This window comes from Monodelphis domestica, chromosome 6 (genome assembly GCF_027887165.1).
Source record: "Monodelphis domestica isolate mMonDom1 chromosome 6, mMonDom1.pri, whole genome shotgun sequence".
Lineage (NCBI taxonomy): Eukaryota > Metazoa > Chordata > Mammalia > Didelphimorphia > Didelphidae > Monodelphis > Monodelphis domestica.
In genome coordinates, this window is record NC_077232.1 from 281,309,613 (window position 1) to 281,334,513 (window position 24,901).

Consider the following 24,901-nt stretch of genomic DNA (forward strand, 5'->3'; position numbering starts at 1 on the left):
AGCAAGATATAGAAAGAATCACAAAATGTAAAATAAATAATTTTGACTACATCAAACTAAAAAGCTTTTGTACAAACAAAACCAATATAACTAAAATCAGAAGGGAAACAACAAATTGGGAAAAAATCTTCATAGAAACTTCTGACAAAGGTTTAATTACTCATATTTATAATGAGCTAAATCAATTGTACAAAAAATCAAGCCATTCTCCAATTGATAAATGGGCAAGGGAAATGGATAGGCAGTTCTCAGATAAAGAAATCAAAACTATTAACAAGCACATGAAGAAGTGTTCTACATCTCTTATAATCAGAGAGATGCAAATCAAAACAACTCTGAGGTATCACCTCACACCTAGCAGATTGGCTAACATAACAGCAAAGGAAAGTAATGAATGCTGGAGGGGATGTGGCAAAGTAGGGACATTAATTCATTGCTGGTGGAGTTGTGAACTGATCCAACCATTCTGGAGGGCAATTTGGAACTATGCCCAAAGGGCGACAAAAGAATATCTACCCTTTGACCATAGCACTGCTGGGTCTGTACCCCAAAGAGATAATGGACACAAAGACTTGTACAAAAATATTCATAGCTGCGCTCTTTGTGGTGGCCCAAAACTGGAAAACGAGGGGATGCCCATCAATTGGGGAATGGCTGAACAAACTGTGGTATATGTTGGTGATGGAATACTATTGTGCTCAAAGGAATAATAAAGTGGAGAAGTTCCATGGAGACTGGAACAACCTCCAGGAAGTGATGCAGAGCGAGAGGAGCAGAACCAGGAGAACATTGTACACAGAGACTAATACACTGTGGTATAATCGAACGTAATGGACTTCTCCATTAGGGGCGGTGTAATGTCCCTGAACAACTTTCAGGGATCCAGGAGAAAAAAAAACACCATTCATAAGCAAAGGATAAACTATGGGAGTGGAAACACCGAGAAAAAGCAACTGCCTGAATACAGAGGTTGAGGGGACATGACAGAGGACAGACTTTAAATGAACACTCTAATGCAAATACTATCAACAAAGCAATGGGTTCAAATCAAGAAAACATCTAATGCCCAGTGGACTTATGCGTCGGCTATGGGGGGTGGGGGGGAGGAAAAGAAAATGATCTATGTCTTTAACGAATAATGCTTGGAAATGATCAAATAAAATATATTAAAAAAAAAAAAAGAAAAAGTGCTTTAAAAAAAAAAAGCTAAGTAGCTCAACAGTACTGGACCTGGATTTCTTGAAAATATGAGTTCAAATCTGATCCAGGCCCTTATTGGCTATGTGACCTCAGGAAAGTCACCTAATCTATGTTTATTTTGGTTTCTTCAACTACAGAGATAATAACAGCACCTATCTTTCAAGGCTGTTGTAAAGATCAAATAAATATTTTTGAAGCACTTTGCATAATGCCTAGAATATGAAACATCTTATCTAAATGCTTATTCCCCAATACCTAAGACGTATATAACAATGAATTTGTTAGGAAATCAAATTAAAATATATAAGTATTCCCCTCAGAAATTTATTCTGACCAATGTATTCTGGAAAAGGGTAGGTATTACTAGAAATGGTTTCCCTGGAAACTGCCTCATTGATTTATGATATTTATGGTTTATTGATTTATTTCTCTTTAGCCATTTCTTAATATCTTTATTAAAACTTGCATATCCTACCTATGTGGAAAAAATGACTTCTCACAGATAAAAAGCTAGGCATTTACTTTAAACTTCTAGAAACTTCCATTACATGTTATAAAGTGACTTCTATGAAAAATCTGCTGATGTCATTGATACTTTGAGTTGATAAGATTATAGAATTTTGAGCCAGAAGGGAACTAGGAAATTGCCAAGGTTGACTCCTTTATTTTAGAAAAGAGGAAATTAAAGTCAGGGTAGCTTAGTTGACTTACTCAGTGTTTATGCAGGTAGTCATTAAGAACTAGAATTCAACACAAGTCCTCTGATTCCAGATCCAGAGCTCCTTTCTTTGCTCTATGTACATCTTCAGAGGGACAACTAGGTAAGGCAGTGGAGAGAGCACTAGCCTGGAGTTGAGAAGATCTGGGTTCAAATCCAGACCCAGACACTTAAAAACTGTATGACCCAGGCAAGTCACTTAACTGTTTGTTTCAGTTTCCTCTACTATAAAATTATCTGGAGAAGGAAATGCCAAGACAAATCTAAACGCGGTCAAAAAAATTCAAACACAACTGAAATGACTGAATAACATCAATAACATCAATAAATCAGTCATGATTGAACAACAAAAGGCATACAGAAAATATATTTTTAAATTACTATCACTTCCCAAAACAAGTAATTTGTGGAATTTTTAAAGTTTGCAATGAACTTGATGTATATGTTAACTCATCTAATCTTCAAAACAATTCTGTGACATGTTATTTTTCCTATTTTAGACATGAGAAAACTGAAGCCCAAAGCAGTAAAATCATGTGCCTAGGGTTAGACATGTAGGATAATATTTGTGCTCAGGTATTCCTGACTCTAAGTTGAGCATTGTATCCACTAGGCAAATAAAAGAACCTCCAAAGTTATCTGATCTAATACATTCTCTGAATTATTAATATCTTTCATAGGATAGACCCATGATAAATGGTTATCCAATTGCTTCTTGAAGACCTTCTGTGACAAGGAACTCATTCAATACCTCCCAAGGCAATGTGTTCCATTTATAGACAAGGATAATTATTAGTAAGTTTTCCCTGGTATTGATGAAATATGCCTCCCTGAAAATTCCACTCATTATTCTGGATCTGTCCTCCCCAGGCAAGCAGAATACATTTTCTGTACGACAACCTCTCAAATATTTAAGCCCAATGGCCATAGAAATCATAGAATTTTATAACAGAAAGTGACCTTAAAGATTATTTATTTCAACTTCCTCATTTTACAGATGAGAAAATGTAGATCCTGAGAGGTTATAAAGACTTCTCAAGGTCACTCAAGTAGTAAGAGTTAGATTTAAGGTTCAAATTCAAATCATTAGATTTTCCATGTCACTTTGCTGATTTCCATGTTTCTTCTAATACAGACTAAATATTCTCCATTATTCCAAATGATATATAAAATAGTTTTAAGACCCTTAATCATCCTGATCACCTTGCTCCATATCCACTCCGACTTTTCTCTAAATCTCTCCTTGAACAGAATATACAGAAGTACAAATTTTAACTAAGACAGAGGAACAACAATTATCTTCTTTTTAGGCACTATATAGCTAAATGGTAACTTAAATAGATTGTCGTGGAGTCAGCAAGACCTGAGACCAAATCTGGCCTCAAACACTTACTTTTGACCCTGGGCAAGTCATTTAAATTCCATTTGTCTATGTTTCCTCACCTATAAAGTGGGGATAATAATAGCATGCACCTCCCAGGGCTAATCTGAGAATAAAATGTAAACAAAGGAAATATCTAGCAATAAGTAAAACCAGTGCCTATTATTATTATTATTTATTATAGTTAACATTAGATGTGCTTTAAGGTTTACAAAAGACTTTACATCTATTATGTCTTTTACTCCTCACAAAAATTACTTTTGGGATTTGAACTCAGGGCTTCCCTGACTTTTACTACTGTACTTCTATCATGATATCAAACCTCTGTACACACTCCTTCAGACTGGACCCACAATTGACCATAAGGAGAAAAAAAAGACAGATTGCCTTAGGGAAATAAAACAGTTTCTTAATGAATGCCTTCAAGGTTTTCCTTGAAAAAAGGTGCCACTCCCCATCTTTTTTACCATCAATAAGGCCACAGTGATGAATCAAATAACACCATAAATAATTAAAGTTTCAAATTATCTAAAGAAGTGAGGAAGAACTTGCTTATTATAAGTAGATTGTGGGTGGGTGGCATAAAGAATGTCATCAGAGAGACAGGAAAAACAGATGGGCAGTGAGAGAAAACAGATCGTTAGCTGATGTATTCCTCTGAAATCTATTCAGTGTAAACAAATTTTGAGGAAAGGCATCAGTGGATCCTTTGTGAATAAATCTTAGTAGAATATGAAGAATAGTTACACAGGGAATTAGAAGGTATGATTGGGTTGGAGCATGACCCACTGATGAGATCCAAAAGTCATCCAGGTATTTTAATTATTATTAATTTGGGTCATTGCTTTACCTTCTCACCTGGACCAAGTCCACAATGAAAAGGACTCCTATCTTGGGTTTCATGTTTAGTTTGTGGAGCCATGTTTTAGAAAGCATAAGATTCTAAAACTGTTTCTAAAAGGGGGTGGCCTGTACGAAGCCCTTTGAAAAGAATTATCGATGTTTATTTAGTCTGGAAAATGGGTTTATATGGACATATTAGGGATCTTTAATTATATGAGGAGTTAATGTGTGTATGAGTGATGAGGTTTGTTCTGCTCAACTTCAGAGGGAAGAATTATGAGCAATGGATGGAAGCTGCAGAAAGACAGATTTAAACTTACTGTATGGAAAAATTGCCTAAGAAAAGCATTCAGGGCAGCTAGGTAGCCCAGTGAATAGCACCAAGCCTGGAGTTAAGAAAACCTGGTTTCAAATCTGGCCTCGGACACTTTTTAGCTGTGTGATCTTGGGGAAATGACTTAACCCTGATTGCCCAGCCCTTGCTGCTCTTCTGTCTTAGAATTCTTTCTTAGAAAAAGAAAAAGGAAAGTAAAGAAAAGTTTTTGAAGAGTGGAGTAAGTGATTTCAAGTAAAAACAATATATTTCCGAGGAGGTTTTTGTTTAGGTACTTATTCTACTGCACAACCTTGGAGGTCTCTGCTAATGCTGAGGTTCCAACTTTATGCCTAGCCTTCCAACACACTTGAAATTCACTCTATTGAAAACTGAGCTCAACATCTTTGTCACAATGTTCTCCTTCTCCTCCTTAATTTTACCCTTTCCCTGGTCAGTGCCATATTTGATTCTTCTATCTTGCTAAGCACATTTGGCCAATTCTCCAAGGCCTTTCAACTTCCATCTTCATAATATCTCTTATCCTCCATCTTCCCATTTGCATTGCAAGTCTCCATTACCTCTTACCACAACCACTGTCATAGCCTCATAATGGGTAATCCTGAAGCTTCCTCCTAACATATTCAGTATTACTTGAATAATTATTAATATATTGAACTCAATTTTAATGACCCACCCCTTGGGCAGAGAGTTCAAAAGGCAATGTCTACATAATAACAAAGCCATTAAAATAATTGGGCCATTAGCTCTGTGAGTAAAAATTCAAAGAATTAGAATTATTTCACACATTGAGTAAAGCAAAAAATAATTAAATAGGACTTACATTCATAAATGTTGTACATATGTCCTTCTCCATTTTAATTATATTATGAAGAGGCTAATATAAAGTAGCAAAGATCCTAGTAAGGAATAGGTAAGAACTTTCTGACTACTCCAAGACTACAGTGTTTCACCAAGGGAATTAAGGCAGGTTTAAGGTGATTTATGTCATCGTTTTTATATCTATAGGCAGCAACACTTAAAACCAAAACAAGATAAACCCCCAAAAAGTATTCTTAGAATCATTAAAGATATTAGTGAAACTTAAAGCAAAACTAAACATCAAACTAACAAAAAATAAGAAGGGTGCTTTTATAAACATATAAAATGCCAGGATAAACAGAACTCCAAAACCAAGACCAATTGTATTTATAAGTATATTCTACCAAACATTCAGAGAATTCCAATATTACATAAATTACAAAAATAGGAAAGGAAAGTATTCGATCAATTTCCTTTTTTGATACAATTATGGCCTTGATGTCTAAACTAGAAAGAGAGAAAATGATTTAGATAGAGAAGGTCACTTTATAAATAAATTAAAGGAGATAGGGAAGAAGAAATTACCTAGATTGATGAGGAAGGAATTTGAGACCAAATAAAGGATAGAGAATCACAGAAGATAAAGTTGACAATTTAGATTACACATGATTAAAGTTTTTACAAACACACATATACATGCCAAAAAATAACAGTATTAGAGGGAAAATAACTAATTTGGCAAAAATAATTTCTCTACGACAATGTCCAAGTTTTTGGACATTGATTCAAATTTATAAGAACAATACAAATTGTAATAGGATTTACACATTCTCAAAGGAGGAAATGCAAGCTATGAACAGCCAAAGGAAAAAAAATTCTAATAGTTAAAAAATTAAAATTAAAATGACTCTGAGGTTCAACTTCACATCTGATGCATCAAAAGCCACAACTTATTTCTCACTATTTCTCTGGTAGCATATATTTGATAGTACTGCATTATATTTGTTTTGACCGTGTGGACTTAAAAAAAGACTTGTTGATAATGTGCTATTAATACACTTGTTCTGCCTTGGTTGATGTAGTCTGTACTAGATTGTCATTGTTCTTACACGTTTGTGGCCAAATTAAGGCAATTTGTGGAATTAAAAGAAGGCATTGGGGTGATAATGCACAATGCCAAAATAGTCATTTTTCAAAACATTTAATCTAGTGATGATGTAATTTTTAAAAAATTCTGTGATATGGTCCATTTTAGGAAAGTGCTCATCACTTCTTTTCAAGTATATTAATCCTGGGGGATGGATGGATGGATAGATAGATAGATAGATAGATAGATAGACAGATAGATAGATCGATAGATAGACAGATATAGGTGTAGATATAGATATAGATATAGATGTATGTATAGATATAGATATATACGTATATAAACAAACTGTATCATAGTGACAGAGAACTGGAAACTAAGGTAATATATATCAGTTGGGGATTAGGTGCACAAATTAAGTTATATAAATGTATTGTATATGATTGCACCTTAAGAAATAATGAAAGGGATGGCTTCCAACAAAACTGATTAATTTTTTTTTTTGTGATTAAAATGAGTACAGTAGAACTCAAAGAAAAATGTACATAATAAAACCAACATTTTAAAGAAAAAGAGGACTCCAGAGGACTAGTCACAAAACATGCTATCCACCTCCTGATAGAGAAGTTATAGATAGAATGAGATAATGTGTTTTTGGACATGACCAGTGTGGTGAAGTGCTTTCTTTGAATGTGCATTTGTCCTTTGTCTTTAAAAAAGGTTGAGAAGAGAAGAAGGGCTACCTTTAGGGTTACCAAAGGAAAAAAAGGAAAAATAAAATAAGAAAAAAGTCATTTTAAATAAATAGAACAAAAGAAAAATCAGTAGGAAAATGACAAGCAAGCCAGTTTTCAAAATAATGTTGAATTTATTGTAGACTTCAAAAGAAAAGCAAGTTATAAGTAATAATGATTTACAAGTATGTACAATCATTTCTTTACTACTTTGTATATGGAATGCTCATCTTATTTGGCATTTATTAAGATAAGCATAAAAAGCAATAATTTTTAAAAGACTAAAAAATGATGGGAGTTAAAAAGAAAAAAAAAGTATATTATTTCCCTGACCATGACCATAATATTCATTGTAAAACTATTCTAGAAGAATCCCTTTTTTCTGAAAATTCCTATCTTTCTAATTAGAATTTTGTTAGTATACAATGGTCCTAGTAACTATCAATCCAATCTACTTTTGGTGGGGAGGGAGCACAAGGAGGAACAATATTAAGAATTTACTATTGTACCAGCACTGTACTAAGAGCTTTATGAATAGCATTTCATATGGTCTATCCCCTTCATTTATATTTCATGGTACTTCTTGTTATCCAATCACCCAAAAAAGTTTTTGAGGGGTAAAGACCTGGCTACATAAAAGCACATCATGGATTCTGTATTCTATGTGCTCTAATCTAATTCTCCACTTCTCTGTATAGAAAAGACCTTCACTGGGTTCTGGAGATGTTTGGTTCCTGTATCCACCTTAAATCTTGTATAGTTAACAGAGTTAATTAGTCTGCCTCTTCTAAAATTGTAAGTTAACCTTTCTATTTCAATCTTTTCTCCCTCCTGGTGGATTTTATTGATTCCTTGTCTACTTGAGATTTACTGTTGAACAAAGCATCTTTCACTGAAATTGCAGTGGTTCTTGACATCATGGCCACACTCATTGCTAGAATGACTGGCTCAATATCAGTCATGACCATGAGCTAAATTGCCTTTCTTGAACCCTCTTGTTCAAGTATATATTTGTTTTGCTTTATAATTTTGCTTTGTTTTGTTTTTTGTTTAAAAGAATCCTTCCATAGACCCAGTGAAGATTTTTAACTGTCTTTATTATAAGGCTTCCTTAAAAATTTCCAAATATTTCCAAGACTCCTTTAAAATAAAACTTTTAATCTGTTAGGAGATACTACCTGCAATGATTATTCACCCACAGAAGATTCATTCATACCATAACCACACTAGTTCTGGCCCCTCGTTAATTTCTTTATACCTAAGCAATGGATCTACCTCTCAGAGAAAGATCAAGAGGGTCTATTTCTGCTTTTTTTGGCCCTCTTATCAAATAAACCTTTCATCTATAACACTCCCCAATCACCTGTAAAAATCCATATCCATTTATGCTCTGAATTCTATCGAGCTTATGCTATGGCAAAGAGGATCTTCTCTGGTTAAAAGAATAACATTCTCTTTTGTCTGACCCTTCTGCAAAACATTTTGGAAGGAAGTAAGAAAGGAAGGAAGGAAGGAAGGAAAGAAGGAAGGAAGGAAGGAAGGAAGGAAGGAAGGAAGGAAGGAAGGAAGGAAGGAAGGAAGGAAGGAAGGAAGGAAGGAAGGAAGGAAGGAAGGAAGGAAGGAAGGAAGGAAGGAAGATAGCTGAGTGCTAAATAGGATGCTAAGCTTTGTGTTAAGCACTGAGATTCAAAACCAAAAGCCAAGAGAGTCCCTGCCCTCAAGGAGTTTAAACTCTAAAAGAGAAAGAAAACACATAAGGGATAAGTGGCCCAAGAGGCACTTTTTGGTTTGATAAGTGGAATCAAAATAAGGTGAAAGGAGAGTAGATCAACAAATTCTTTCAAGAAATAATAGGATAAAGTATTTGACTATGCAGTGAAAATCTCTAAAAGGTCCTTACACATTAACACAAAGATTCTGCTTGGAATTTATCCAAGAAGGGTCCAAAAAAAAAAAGAAGACCCTTTGTAAAATAAAATATTTATGGTAGCACTTTTTGCAATAATAAAGAACTGGAAACAAAGTTGATTCCCATGATTTGGTTTGGTAGAATGGTTATATTATGTTGCACATGTAAACATAGAATCTAGAAACCCCAAACTTGTAGCCTAGTAAGATCTGATGAACCCCAAGTTTTAGGACTAGATTTTGAGTTGGAGACCCCCAAAAGTTTGTACTTGTTGCCTGTGCCCTGAGAATCCACCCTAAAGGGAATCTCAGGCTAGCAGTTTCAGACTGAATAATGGGTCCTAAGGTTCATTAATAAGGACCCAAGTGGAGCGACTCTTCTTGTCTCCAGAAGCCTCTCCCTCCTTCTGGGAATTGAACTTGGGACCTTCAGCTTATGAGACTGATGTGCTGTCTTACTGTGCTAAAGAGTCACTCAGCTTGGGTGTAACCCCCACCTGAAGTGGATTGTCTTTACCTTGGGGTCCATTATTCAGTCTGAAACTGCTAGCCTGAGACTCCCTTTAGGGTGGATTCTCAGGGGAACAGGCAACAAGTACAAACTTTGGGGTCTCCAAATTACAATCTAGTCCTAAAACTGGGGGTTCATCAGATCTTATTAGGCTACAAGTTTGGGGTTTCTACATTCCATGTTGACACATGAAAGTAATGGGTGCTATAAGAAAAAAAACTTAATATGATGGATACAGAGAAGCATGGGAAGACATACAAACTGAACAAAGTGAAGTAGTGAACTTCCAGAACTAGGAAAATAATATACAGTTGACTACAACAAAGTCAATGGGAAAAATCAAAATGATAATCAAACTAAACAGCATGAAATTATTGTGATTAAGCCTGGACCTGATCATAAGTATTAGAGGTCACCTCTCATGGGGACAGTTAGATGACTCAGTGGATAGAGACAAGAGGTCCTGGGTTCAAATCTGGCCTCAGACACTCCTTAGCTATGTGACCCTGGGCAAGTCACTTAACCCCTCCTGCCTCGCTTTTACTGCTTTTCTGCCTTGGAACCAATAGACAGTATTGGTTCTACAATGGCAGGTAAGAGTTTAAAAAATAAACAAGAAGGCAATTCTCTCAACTTTTTTGTAGGAGTACAAAGAGTGCAGAACACGCATATAATGAAACCTTTTGAAATCTTGTTTACCTAAACTAATTTTCCTCTCTTTTAAATTTTTTATGTGTTAGCTTTCCAGGAGGTAGAGAGGGATAGATATGTTGGGTTATATAAGTGATGCAAAAAAAATGGACATCAAAAATTATTTTTAATAGATATCATTCCTCCAAATGAGGGGCAGATTATGTTGGGACTCCAAAAGTTCAGTCTTCCTTAAACCAGCTTGCATCCCAGCTGCCCGTTTTGTCTGTAGATAATTAATGTTTGTTGAATTAAGTGAAATAACTTTCCTAAAGGAGCTTCTAATAGATTGATGAGGCTAGTTATCTATTCCCATTAATAGATTCTGGCATGCAGAAAAGGTTAAAACCACATGTCAAATACATAGGGAAACCTAGATTTTCATACCTTTAATTATTATAGACATGTGTGATAATAATTAATGCCTTTAATTCAGCCTAACCTTAAACTAGATTAGATTATTGTCCACTGGAACTGGAGTCTAGAGACCTGGGTTTTAATTCTAGCTCTGACTCTGCTCCCTTTGTAATTCTAGGAAAATCACTAAACCTTAGTGAAACTTTAATTTCCTCTTCTGTCTAGTGGAAATTATCATAATTGCACACCTATCTTAAAAAGAAATGTCTCTGTACAATGAATGGTATTATATAAATATGAATTATTATTATTTAAAAGATCATTAATTCATTCAGTAAATAACTTGTGATAGAATCTGATAATACAAAGACAAAAAATGTCCTTGACCTCAAGAGGCTTGTGTTCTTTTAGTAGGAAAAAAATATGCCCACAGAAATTTCATTATGAAATATACCCAAAATAGATTCAAAATAATTTTAGATATTAGCATCTAGGGATTCAAGGACAAATTTACTCTTGGAAAGCAATACTTAACCTTTTGTATATTGTGAACCCATCTCCAGGCTTTGAATAATACTATTATAAAAATTATTGTTTTCTTAAAGGATTTTTATTAATTTCACTTATTGTTCTACTAATTTAAAAAAATTGTGGGAAGACCACCTTGGATTTCGCTGACAGGAGAAATGCAATGTATGGAAATTACCTTCACCAGTGCAGAACAATAGCTTGTCTGTAGGTTATATTCTTAGAGTAAGTTGCCTGGGAAACAGAAATGTTAATGTATCCTTGGTTACATAGCTAATATGTGTCAGAGGCATGACTTAAAACCCCTTCTGCCAATGATCAGCAGCTTAGTGTCTTCTCTGAAACTTATAGTCTCAGGGAGTTGCCTGCCTCATTTAGAAGTTAAGTGAATTACCCAGGGTCAAATAGCTAGTATGTGACAAAGGAACACTCTCAAAATGAATGATAAATCTACTAATTTATCCCAAGATTAAACCTGGGCTATGTAGAGTAGCAGCATAGTATAATGGATAGAAGTGACCTCAAAGCCAAGAAGGTTTAAGTCCTGCCTCTGACATATACTAAGTGAGTCTGTGCATTTAATAAGAGGTTTTTAAAACTATAACCTATATATAGATAAGAGACCAGAATTCTTTATTCTAATGAAATTGATTCAGCCCCTTTCTTTGCATGATTCTTTAAGTCATGACACAGGACTGCTATTTCTCATTGGTTTAGAATCAGCTTTTAGGAATGATTTTTTTGGGAGGGAATTGCAACCTAAGGTACAACAGGATTAATTTTAGGGTCTTTTAATCAGATTCTAAATCCTCATTAGAATCAAAATAACAGCAAGGCTATAGACAATGGGACTTGTTTTCTGTTTTAGGCTTATATGTCTCCTCTGATAAACAGCTATTTACTTATACTTTCTTTGGATTGGTGGTTCTAGTTTTTCATTGTCTATGCTATGTTTGCTATGAAAAAATAGAAAAATATTGAGTCAAACAAGCTGTAATTTTTATAGACTATATTTACCGAATCACAGGGTTGGAAAGTAACTCAAAAGTCATTTGTTCATTCATGTATTCAAGAGTACTTCGATGATGAGGGAAATGGAAATTCAAGGTAATAGTTTCACTTCTTATTGGCAACCTACTTGGGGGATGAATCACATACCCAGAAAAAGGTAACATACAATATTAATGGCATACTGTAATACTCCTGATAAGTTATCATCTACTAATAGGCCACCTGCCTAATGAGGAAGTTTATTGCACTCTTGTAATAAGAGTAGCAACTGACATTTAAAATGTGCTTTGAGCTTTGCACATTATCTCATTTGATCCTTATAATGACCCTATGAGATAAATACTTAGATATCATCATATCCATTTTTTATAGATAAGCTTCTGAGAAGGTCTATATGTGAATAATCTTTTTTCCTTATATTTAGCCAAAATTTACTTTTCTACAGCTTCTTACCATGACTCAGTTCCTAACTTTTAGACTTAAATAAAACAAGATAAATTCCTTTTCTAGATGAAAGCACTTCAAATAGTTCAAGACATAAATCATATTCCTCCAGTGTGAATTTTTCCCCCACAAACTTTTTGTTGCTTGCAGATGTGATAAACATGCACCAATGCTTATATCCAATTCATTGATAAAAATGTTGAACAGCATAAGACCCCCAGCACATCTCTGGAACACCCCACTGAAAACTTCCTTCTGATATATCAAGATGTCAATGGCTACTCTTTTGGGTCTGGTTCTCTCTCTCTCCAGCTTTTACCTTAGATTATCAGAAGGATTTGTGGAATACTTTGTTAACATCCAGATAATTCTATCTACAAAAGTCTTAATTTTTTTAGTATCACTAAACATTATAACATTGTCAGGAAAGAAACTGGGACCAGTATTGCATGATTTTTTCTTGATGAAGTCATGTTGACTTTTTGATATTACCATATATTTTCTAAATATTGATTTCCATCCCTTTTTTTAGATTAGCCAGTTTTAGAACCTTGACACAAATTAGTCAAGAACTAGTTTTCAGACTTAATTATCCTTTCCTCTTTTTACTTAAATTTGCACATTTACCCTACTCCAAATCTCCCTCCAATCCCATTCTCTATGATCTTTTAATTATCCCTGTCAATGGCCTAGCAAACACATCTGCCAGTTCCTTCAGTCATCTAGGATTTAGTTCTCAGAACTTAGGTCCCTCTACTCTTAGGGCAGTCAGGTGCTCTCATACTATGATCTTAATTATCTTGATAATCAAGTATTATCCATTTTTTTTTCCAGTTCAAAGATCATTTTCCTAGGAGGAGAAAGCAGAAACTAAGTAAAAGTTTAGTGGTCTTCCTTCTCTCCATCTTCAGTTATTATCATTCCCTCCACCCTAAGCAGTGGTCCTATTAATCCTCCCTCCCCCATCAAATGACTTAAACATAGCAACTCATTTTTTTTATCCTTAGCTTCATTTCATTCTTTTTTTATATATTCAATTAACATGTATTTTCTTTCCCTCCAACTTCATTCCTATTAAGAAAAAAGGAATAATGTAGCCCTTGTAACAGATATTCACAAAGATGAATTTCCATATGAGTCATATCTAACAACATATATTTAATTTTGTAGAGTCCATCATTGTTTATCAGATTTGCCACAAAAAGTTCTTTTTTCATATTATTCATTTTTGTCAGTGAATAATCTTAAAGAACTCAAACCCACAAACATATACCCAAATAAACAAATGTGTTTTCATCTGCATTTCTATGCCAACAATTCTTTCTCAGTAGTCCTCAGAATTGTCCTGGATCATTGTTTTGCTGTTAGTAGCAAAGTCTATCACATTTGATCATTCCACAATATTGAAGTTATTGTGTATAGCCTCAGTTCATTCTTTGAAAAAAAAAGGACTTTGCTAAGTTAAATAAATACATTAAAATAATAAATTTTAATTATATTGGCTCTGCCTTTCCATGCACAATGAATATTTCTCTAATTATTTAGATCTTATTTTTTATGCCAAAAGCATTTCATAAGTTCATATAATTTCTGTGTTTTTGACACATATATTCCTAAGTATTATATTCTATCTATGCTTGTTTTAGAAGGAGTATCTCTATCTCTTCTTGCTTTGTTTTTTATATATTACTTTATTAGTAATATATAAAAATGCTGATGATTTATGTGGGCTTATTTTATATCCTGCTACTTTACTAAAATTATTAATAGTTTTCAGCTAACTTTTTATTAGAAACTCTAGGATTTTCCATATATACCATCATATGGACTGCAGAAAGAGATACTTTTATTACCTCTTTGCTCATTGTAATTCCTTTGATTTATTTTTTCTTCTCTTATTGCTATTGCTAACATTTCTAATGTTCTATTAGATAATGTTCCTGAAGATGGGTATTCTAGTTTCATTCTTGATCTTATGGGGAAAGCTTCTAGATTATCTAAATTACAAATAATTCTTGCTGATAGCTTTAGGTAGAAGCTTTATGGTTTTTTAAAGAAAATATTAAATGTTTTAATAGGACTAAATGGTTGCATTTTATAAAAAAAATTCTGCATTTATCGTTATAATAATCATATGAATTTATGCCAAGTTAAATTTATAAAGAAAAACTTCCAAGCAGTTATCTGACACGTTGGCCTGGGAGATAATAGGTACCCCCTCCATAGAGGTCTTCAAACAAAAAATAAAAATAATCAGCAATTCTTAGAGTGATGTAAAAAAAAAATTCTTGTTCAGATCAGGTTGAATAAGATTTTTCTTGAGGTACCATCTAACTCTGAGTTTCTCTGATCCTGTGTCTTAGCCTCTTTGATACTATCTTTATGAAGAAAGGAATCCTTCACTAATGATGTTGCCTTGTGTTTTATACCAGCCATTTCCCAGAAGGTTGTTTTTGATATCAGTTTCCATACCATAATTTCATGTCAGATTTGGGGAAGGGGTGGTGGTTAAAAAGCAGAGAAAGGGGTTATATCACACTCAAATTTTACTAATATTAATTTTAGGTCAAATAATTATTAAATTCATTCATATATATATATATATATATATATATATATATATAGTCTTCAAGACCCATCCTAAACCATATAGTATTTATTTCACTAAATGAAAACCTTCTGAATAGTCATTATGAAGTTCATTAATTTTTGAATACTGTCTAGGCAGCAAAAGGTCAGTTTTATAGTGGCAGAAAACCTAATGTACCCCAAAACGGCTTCTTCCAACACTAATGTGTCTGGTTCCAGCATTATTATACATAGCTATATATATTTGGTTCTTGAATTATTTTTTTTAAAAAGAATGTTTTTTCTTGTCTCTTTAAAGTATCCTCACCCCAACAGTAGAAAATGTGTTAAAATATTAATATTTGATGTGTCCTCTTTCATTTCTCCAAACAACAATGGATATGAAATAAATTGTTCTTTGGAAACAAAATTATTATTGAGGAGCACATGCCCTAACAGAAGTGTATAAATTTGTAGCCCTGTGAAAACTGGTTTACTTTTATTACCCCTTTTTGGTCTCCATTATTTATATGAAGTGTCACTCTAGTTTGTATTTTACAAATAATGAAATTAGCTTCAAAGCTGGAGACTCATTGTCCCCCAAATCATGGTGACTCAGGTGACCCATGAGAAAATTCCCTCCTCCTCTGTTATTTCCCTATGCAGACTAAAGGGATAAAACCATCAGGAAATCATTAGTCAATTCTATCTAGAAATTCAAGGAAGAGGTCAGATGTATTTACCATATGAACTTCATTGCTTACGGATCATTTTTGGCTTGGGAAAATTACTGTATTTTAAAACATTGTACATAGTTTAGGTAGCAGTTTTACCAGCAAATATCAGTGCATTTAAGGAATTACTATGGTTTTTATTAAAGAAGAAATAATTTAGCTACATGGTGCCCTAAAAAGCATAGTTTATCATTTTATTAGGAGGAAAGAGGTCATTAGAAACTTGAGAGTATTTTCCTAACAAAAGTTCTAGAAATTTGTTAAATTTTCAACAAAACAAAATATGATAATGACATTTGACCCATGAGAGAATTCCTTCCCCTACTATTCATTTCCCAGTTCAGATTATATATAATAAAAACCCTCAGGAAATCACTACTCATTATCATCTAGAAATTCAAAGGAAAATTCGATTGGAAATATTTACTAAATGAACTCATTGCCTATAGACCATTTGTAGTGTGGGAAAATTACTACATTATAAAACATGGTAGACATTTTCACAGTGCCATATTTTCATATTCAGGGAATAAAGAAAGTTTGTAACATGATATCTTAATAGAGTTTGCCTAATACTTACACTTAAGCATAAGTCAGCTATTAGAGCTGAATGCCTTAAATATTATTAAATACTAGGCAAAGATTGAATATGTCTTCATGGTTAGTTACAGTATAGTAATTTTTACAGAAATGTCAAACAATCCAATGAATAATAGCTTCGTTTTTTTTTAAAAATTGTGTCCTCAGTGCCTAACTCAGAGTCTTAGATAGATTGATTGCCTGATTATGACTTAGTGTACTAGGTTAGGTAAACTAAGGCAAGCGATTCAAATCTACCACATCATGATTTATTCCAAGGACTTATATTAAATTCTAAGATACGAGTAAGAAAACTATAAATGTATTTCCATTCTCCTTTCCTTTCATACACCTCTATAGGTGTAGGTAGACTTTAAAAAATTACTAGGGTAAATGTAGTGTAGAAACTACTTAGAGGTCATAAAAAGTAAAACAAAAGGCACCAGTTTACTGAAAATTATATCGCCACATTTCTGCAGAGTATAATTTTGAGTTCTTGTGTGAGATAAGTATAGATTTCAGCTGAAGACATTTTTAATAGAAAAAAATCCTCTGTGCTGGGTTAACTTCATCTTCTCAGCCAGAGCCCATGTATAGTGTTTTGCAGTGATATTAAAAGAATAATATTTTTAAACATTCATCTTTCAACCTGTACTCTGTTAAAACAGAGGAGAAGACTGAATTACTTCAAGATATTACCTAGCTGTCATCTAATTTAGTTTAGTTTGTTGGAGAAGCCAGAAAACTTTCTCTTCTGACGAAAGTGATGATGATTTACAGTCACTGCCCATACCATTCTTTCTCCTTATTGTTGCAAATGTAAAAGCAGGCTCAAAGCTTGCCTCTTTTTTTTCCCCCAAACCAAACAAATTAAAGATCTTAAAAATTATCTTCACATATGTTGTACATGCTTGCCTTTACTTTGGGTTACATGCAGTCACTGTCTCATTTGTCCCATGTGTGTTCTCTCCCCCAAATAAAGGTCTCTCCAGGATCTTTCGAGGCAAACAGAGATTCCTTATGGCACTGTCTTGGATTCTGCAGTCTATGAGCATGTTCGGATGAAGGGGATGAATCCTTTCGAGAGGGATAGTATGTATTCCCAAATGTGGCGAATGATTAACCGAAGTAATGGATCGGAGAACAACGTATTGGAGTCTCCAGCAGGAATTCAAAAGGTAAGGACCATATGGCTTTTTTGTGAAGATAAGCACTGATTTCACCCCCCATCCCACTCCCACTTTGGCATTGTTTTGAAGGGGAATTTTTTGAGGGTTTAGTTGTTTCTTTGACTTCTATATTCTATCTCTATGTCCTAGCTTAGGTATATTTAGACTAACTGAACCAGAGCAAGGAATAGGAAGTTCCTTATATTTTTCCTAATGGGTCACTTTTCCATTAATTTTTTAAAGGTACAAATTACCCTAGCAATCTGAAATTGCTTTTTCTTAAAAGGGGTCAAGGAAGAAGGTTGAAAAGGTTTTTCATCAGATCCCAAACCACAATAAAGCCATCAGCTCTACCTTAGAAATGAAGTAAATTTTGTTCTCCACATTATTTTTTAATATTTTGTTGTTGCTTTGTGATTATGAGGCTACTTCATCTTGTCCAAATATACTCACTTGGGGGTTCCCTAAGCTTACAGTAAGACATCTTTTTGGTACATTTTTAAAAGTGTGATTTAAGGGTAAGATTTTAAAGCTAAGCATTCTTTCATTCAATCAGCCATTAAAAAGGCATTAGTTGCCTACAGTGTGAAAATCACTATTCTAGGAACTGAGCAAGATATACAGCTTGTGGAGTTGTCTAGAAGAATATAAGTATTTAATCTAACAAATTCATTGAGTACCTATTATGTACAAAGCACCAAGCATGGAAGTGGGTCTACAAGGAGAAGAATGAAAAGTTACTCTTGGTTTCAATGAGCTTACATTCTATTAAATACTTAAATAGCTTACAATAATTGCATTATAACTGGAAGACAAAAGAAGACTTAAACTTCAAGTGGGGGAGACTATTACTGGCTAAAAGGATAATGGAAGATTTTATAAAAAGGGACTGTTATATAGTTAAGCCACAACCAAGAGCAAGAATTAAGCAGGGGAAGGAGAGAGAGGCCTCTTAGGAACACTTTGAGATGATGTATGGAGACTAGATAGAGTATTAAGACTAGATAGAGTATTACATGTTTGAGAACCAGAAATTCTGTCAATTGGACTGGAACACAGAAGGCAGTGTTTTTCTGTTCTTGGTCTGATAAAATAGTGTAAGGACAATTGGATGGGGAAAGTTTGTGAACTTAAACAAAAAAGTGATTACTAAGATGTTTTTAATCCTTTAGTTTTTTTCTTAAAACTCTCATCTTCTGGGGGCAGCTGGGTAGCTCAGTGGATTGAGAGCCAGGCCTAGAGATGGGAGGTCCTAGGTTCAAATCTGGCCTCAGACACTTCCCAGCTGTGTGACCCTGGGCAAGTCACTTGATCCCCATTGCCTAGCCCTTGCCACTCTTCTGCCTTGGAGTCAATATACATTATTGACTCCAAGACTTCCCATAAGGATTTAAAAACAAAATGACAGATCAAATTTTGAAGCAGCAGAGCAAAAAAAAAAAAAGGTCAGAAAGTGACATCTATCTATTCTAAGGCAATCTAGAGAGGTCTGTAATACTGAGGTGAGCAAAGACCCCAGTTTTGGCAAGTTCAACAGAGGTGGGGCTTAGAGATGTCCTTGGCAGCAGCAACAACTTTAAGAGCTATCAGCCCAGAGAAAGTAAAGAGGTCACATTAACTGACCAAAAAGAGATGGGAAAGGAACCCTTTGCAATGGGTTCAGATAGAACTGATTGACTCTATTTTCCATAAATAATTCTGGGGCATAATTCCATATTAGAGAGTAGCAATAACCAGGCAGCAGGAGCCCTGGCCACAAATCAAGGTCAAGAGAAATTCTAGCACTTGCAGCTGCAGGAGAGCAAGGAATTTGGTTCCCAGAGCCAAGAAAAACACATTTGCAGCTCCAGAAGGTCAGGGGCCCTTTCTGGACAATGACCCCATAGCAGACTAGAAAAGCAGTGACCTCACCTCTCCCAGGAAAACACCAGTTTGAAAGCATTGAAAACTTATAGACACCCAGAAGTAGCTCTTAAAGTAACACCATGAAAATGTCTGCAATTTTTGACACAGTGCCTCTCCCTCTCCAGGTAAGCAGAGAACAACTTTACCATAAATTTAAAAGTGAAAAAAAAAACAGGCTAAAAATGAGCTAACAGGAAAAGAACTTGATCATAAAAAACTACTATTATGGCAGAAAAGACCAACTTGCAAACTTAGAAAAAGGCAATGATGTGAAAACAGCAACAAAAAAAACATCAAAGAAAAATACAAATCAGATTCAGGGCCAGCAAGAAATTCCGAAAGAAAGAAAGAAAGAAAGACAGAAAGAAAGACAGAAAGAAAGAGAGAAAGAGAGAAAGAGAGAAAGAGAGAAAGAAAGAAAGAAAGAAAGAAAGAAAGAAAGAAAGAAAGAAAGAAAGAAAGAAAGAAAGAAAGAAAGAAAGAAAGAAAGAAAGAAAGAAAGAAAGAAAGAAAGAAAGAAAGAAAGAAAGAAAGAAAGAAAGAAAGGAAGGAAGGAAGGAAGGAAGGAAGGAAGGAAGGAAGGAAGGAAGGAAGGAAGGAAGGAAGGAAGGAAGGAAGGAAGGAAGGAAGGAAGGAAGGAAGGAAGGAAGGAAGGAAGGAAGGAAGGAAGGAAGGAAGGAAGGAAGGAAGGAAGAAGAAGAAGAAGAAGAAGAAGAAGAAGAAGAAGAAGAAGAAGAAGAAGAAGAAGAAGAAGAAGAAGAAGAAGAAGAAGAAGAAGAAGAAGAAGAAGAAGAAGAAGAAGAAGAAGAAGAAGAAGAAGAAGAAGAAGAAGAAGAAGAAGAAGAAGAAGAAGAAGAAGAAGAAGAAGAAGAAGAAGAAGAAGAAGAAGAAGAAGAAGAAGAAGAAGAAGAAGAAGATTGGGAAAAGATATGAGTGTTGTAAGAAAATTATGAAATAACAGTTTGGTAGAAGAGGCACCAAATAAAATTCTGAATAAAATACTAAATTTTAAAAACAGAATTGACTCAGAGTAAAAGAGGCACAAAAACCCACTAAAGTAAAGAACTTTTTTTAAAATCAGAATTGGCTAAACGAAAAACATCAGTATCTGTCTCCTAGCCCTTATGACTCTCCTGCCTTTAAATCAACATACAGTATTGATTCTAAGATGGAGGACTCTAAGAGGGTAAGAGGTTTATTTTTTAAATGCATGTAAGGAAGAGCTTTTATTGTGAAGGGGAAAAGGGAGGATGGCAAACAATACTCGAACCTCACTCTCCTTGGAATTGGTTAAGTGAAAGAATTATATCCAATAGGGAAATAAGAAGGGAAGGAGATAAGAGATATTGGAGTTGGAACATAATAAAAGTGAGTATGGATGAAGGGAGGCACTGATCAGAAACAAAATAGACTTTTGAGGAGAAATAGAATAAAAAGAGAGAAAGAAGAATAAACAGAAGGAAATAGGATGGAAGGAAATAGAGAGATCATAGTTGTGCACATGAGTAAAATAAGCTAACTCATAAAAAAAGATAACAGAATTGATTAAAAATCAGAATCCAACAATATGTGTACAAGAGACATACTTGAAGAAGAAAGACACACACTAGGTTAAAATAAAGCTCTGGCACAGAATCTATTATGCTTTAGCAGAAGTAAAAAAAGGCAGGGATTGCAAAAATGATCTCAAATAAAGCAAAAACAAAAATAGATAATTAATATATAATAATATATATTAATAAATATCTAATTAAAATAGATAATCAGGGAAATGATATTTTGTTAAATGGTACTATAGACAATGAAGTAATATCAAAAAATTATACATCAAATTTCTCTGATAAAATCTTTATTTCTCAAATATATAGGACGTTGAATCAAATTTATAAAAATAAGAACCATTTCCCAGTGGATCAAATGATATGAACAGGCCATTTTCAGAAGAAGAAAAAATCAAAGATATCTGTGGCCATATGAAAAAATGCTCCTAATCACTATTGATTAGAGAAAAGCAAATTAAAACAACTGAAATACCAGCTCACACCTATCAGAAATGGCAAATACTGGAGGATATGAAGGAAAATAGGTACAATTAATGAACTGTTGGTGTAGTGAAGTGATCAAACCATTCTGATATGCCATGGCACCAGTTTCTTTGCTTTATCAGGGATGCTGTTTCTTTCCACCAATCAGGATGAGGATTGTCTCCCATGGAGTGGCGAGCACAGACATCCAGGAGGGTGACACTGTTCTGTGATTATTTAAATGTCTTCCATGGCTCCAGTGAAGTCGAAGCCACATGTCTTGGGTAGCCTTAATAGCAGTAGCCATTCACCTGCATGCCAGCATCCCTGAGAGTGGGGATATGATTTCCTCAGGGTGATTTTGGAAGATAGGTACCCTAGCTGAATTTGAAGAAATGTTGCAAAAAATGGATCTTACCCTCAACACTGTAATTCTAGAAATGATTTGTCCAGTGACATATCAGCCACTTTTCAAAACCTTATTATTTTCACCTAGTGCCAGCTCTGCTGATAACTTGCAAAATTCAACCAATCCTGCAATGGGCAGGTATTCTTTGTCTATGTTCTTCCCTGAAATTTGAACCTCTCCCTTAGGAACACATGGAAGAACATAAGGTTTCTCATTATCATTTTAAGAGACCCCCAACTTCTACATTCATCTTCTTGCTCTTCTTGTTCCTCAATTGTTTCTGTAACCCATAAAATTTGATAAGGATGGCACATCCCTACATGGGTCCCACTAGGAGCTGACTGGTGATGGAGGTGGCACTGAAGCCCAGGTAGAATGGGGTTGCTCTGGAGAAGAGGCTGCCAGCCTGTAGCAGAGAGACTGAGTGGCTGCTGGAAAGGGGGTGGGCAGTGGGGCAGATAGGTGGCTCAGTGGATTGAGAGTCAGACCTGAAGATGAGAGGTCCTGAGTTCAAATATGATTTCAAACACCCTAGCTGTATGACCCTGGCAAGTCACTTAACTCCCGTTGCCTAGCCTTAAGTGTTTTTCTGCCTTGGAACTAATACGCAATATTGATTCTAAGATAGAAGGTAAAGGTTTAAAAAAAAGAAAGCAAGCAGATCCCACCTACTTTTCTTCAACAAGGACAATTATATGTCAAGTAGCACCATAATTGTAAGGAGAATTGGAGTTGGGCAACTTTTAGGAAAAGAAAGGATTTGAATATGACTGGAAAAAAAAACAAGAGTAAATAATTAAAATGTATAGTTCTATGGAAATGCCAAATTTCCTGGCACCGCAAGAAAGATAGATTGAGAACAGTAGCATTATTTGGTCTTGTACCAAATGTGTACCAAGTGGTTTATGCTTTACCACCAACTTGAAGATGGATGGTTCAGACCCACCTGGCATTGTTTCTGCTTTCCTAACAATAAAGATTTGAGGCACAGGAGTCATCAAAAAGTCATTAAAAAAACAGGGAATTGTACCAGTTAGATAGATAAGAGTACTAAGGATGTCTCCAAAATTACTTAATGTCCTAAATTTTTACAATCTTTGGTGTAGTGATTTTTTTTTAGCACACTGCAATAAATCCTTGGAAGTTTCAAATCAAAATACAGATTTTATCAAACATCATTATACCACAAAGTAGTAGCAAAAAACAAATCATGAGGCAGGTCAAGTACATAAAGTAACAAATGACTTATGTCCTCGGGTTCAAAAAGATATATGACATGTATTTTGGTAAACAAACCATGGAATCATCTGCTGCTACACTCATCTGTACAAGTATGGCAAAAAGAAAAGAATGTGGTAGTAGGGAGAAAGCAGATAGATTGCATCTGGGAAATTTCACAGCACTTAAAATAATCCTAAATTCCTTCCTGCTACAAAATACATTTTTTGTAATGCCAAGATTTGTCCCAGTGATGCTAGGGGATAGTAGGTTATGGAACATTACCACAATCTCTAAAGTATAAAAATTACAAGCAGTGTAGAGATGTATGGTGATTGCAGCCTATTTCCAATGATGACTTACATATAAGAAATGACATAATGATAACAAGGAAATGCATGATTAATAAGGGAAGTGAGCCAATAAGAAGGTAAGTTTAAGGGATAAGAGACTGATGGCCCGAGGACTGCACTATTATTCACCAAATGGTGAAATACCTAGAGAGAGCAAGAGAACATGGACAAGCTTCAAATAGGATTTGATATGGACAAGTTGGTATCTGATTAATTCAAACTTTTTATGTTTTACTAATCAAACTATCAACAGGATATTCATAAAAATCAAATAAAGTTTTTTGGAGAACAAAATGAATAAATAAAAAAGCACTTATTAAATATTTAATACAGGCAAAGCATTGTGCTAAGTCCTGGGGATACAATGGGAAAAATAAGACAGTCCCTGTTCAAAAGGAGATCACGTTCTACCAGGAAAGACAACACATATTTCAGCTGCAAGTCAGATGGAAAGCTCCCAAGATCCTTAGGGTGCAACAACAAGCAGATCTTCTTTAATACATCTTCTTTAATGTCATTTCCACTGAAATAATCATATCAGTTTCAATCTGACACTGAATCATCATTTGACATTGCCTAGGACTTTGGTGGGCAGAACTTTTTGTCCTAATATCTGTGGCTGTGTCACTGTCAGGAGCAGTTGTCAGGCTGTATCTCCACAAGGATCACTTCCTAGGATGATGGCTAAGGGTGCTGAGCTGAAAGCATTACTATTTCCAAGGCTCTTGGGTTCAAGGTCCTGTACTCTCTCTTCAAGATCAAACCAAAAATGGTGGTCATAGTGATGTTAAAGGTGGTCTGACTTTCCTGGCACATACTATCTACTGTCTCCCTTTGCGATGCTGGGATGCTTTATCCAGTTGAGTAATATTAACTTGGGCTATTTTCTTTTGGGTTTCCTGGCTTATGAGTTAAGGTCCTACAGTTGGGCACTTTGGTTAGATTATGAATTATGTAGCTCCATTTGGGGGAAGAGGAAGATATTTATTCTAAAAGCACATAAATGCTTTAAATATTCATTGAAGAGTCTAAGGAAGTCCATTTAGACTGAAGTTTATATTGTTTCATTCCTTGGTTAATCTACTAACTATTCTGTAAGTTTTCATGTTCTTTGGTTCAGTTCCCATTTTGAAAAACAACTACTTCATATACCCCTTTTGCTCCTTTGTGTCCTAATGTGTTCTTGTCTTTAGTGAATTTTGTCCAGTATTCCAGAAACCAATGGTTTTTGCATTCAATTTTTTTAAAATCCTTACCTTCCATGTTAGAATCAATACTGTGTATTGGTTCCAAGGCAGAAGAGTAATAAGGGCTAGGCAATGGGGATTAAGTGACTTGCCCAGGGTCACACAGCTAGAAAGTGTCTGAGACCAGATTTGAACCTAGGCCCTCCCT

The 24,901-nt window shown here is 34.7% G+C and overlaps 1 protein-coding gene across 1 annotated transcript in view; it reads left to right on the plus strand.

The window, feature by feature from the left end:
* GRID2 (glutamate ionotropic receptor delta type subunit 2) overlaps positions 1–24,901 on the plus strand; it is a 1,955,631-nt gene that overhangs the window by 1,668,980 nt on the left and 261,750 nt on the right. Inside the window, exon 13 of the mRNA XM_007495736.3 lies at positions 17,411–17,606. Within this exon, the coding sequence (XP_007495798.1) occupies positions 17,411–17,606 (196 nt within the window). The remainder of the gene's footprint in view (positions 1–17,410; positions 17,607–24,901) is intronic.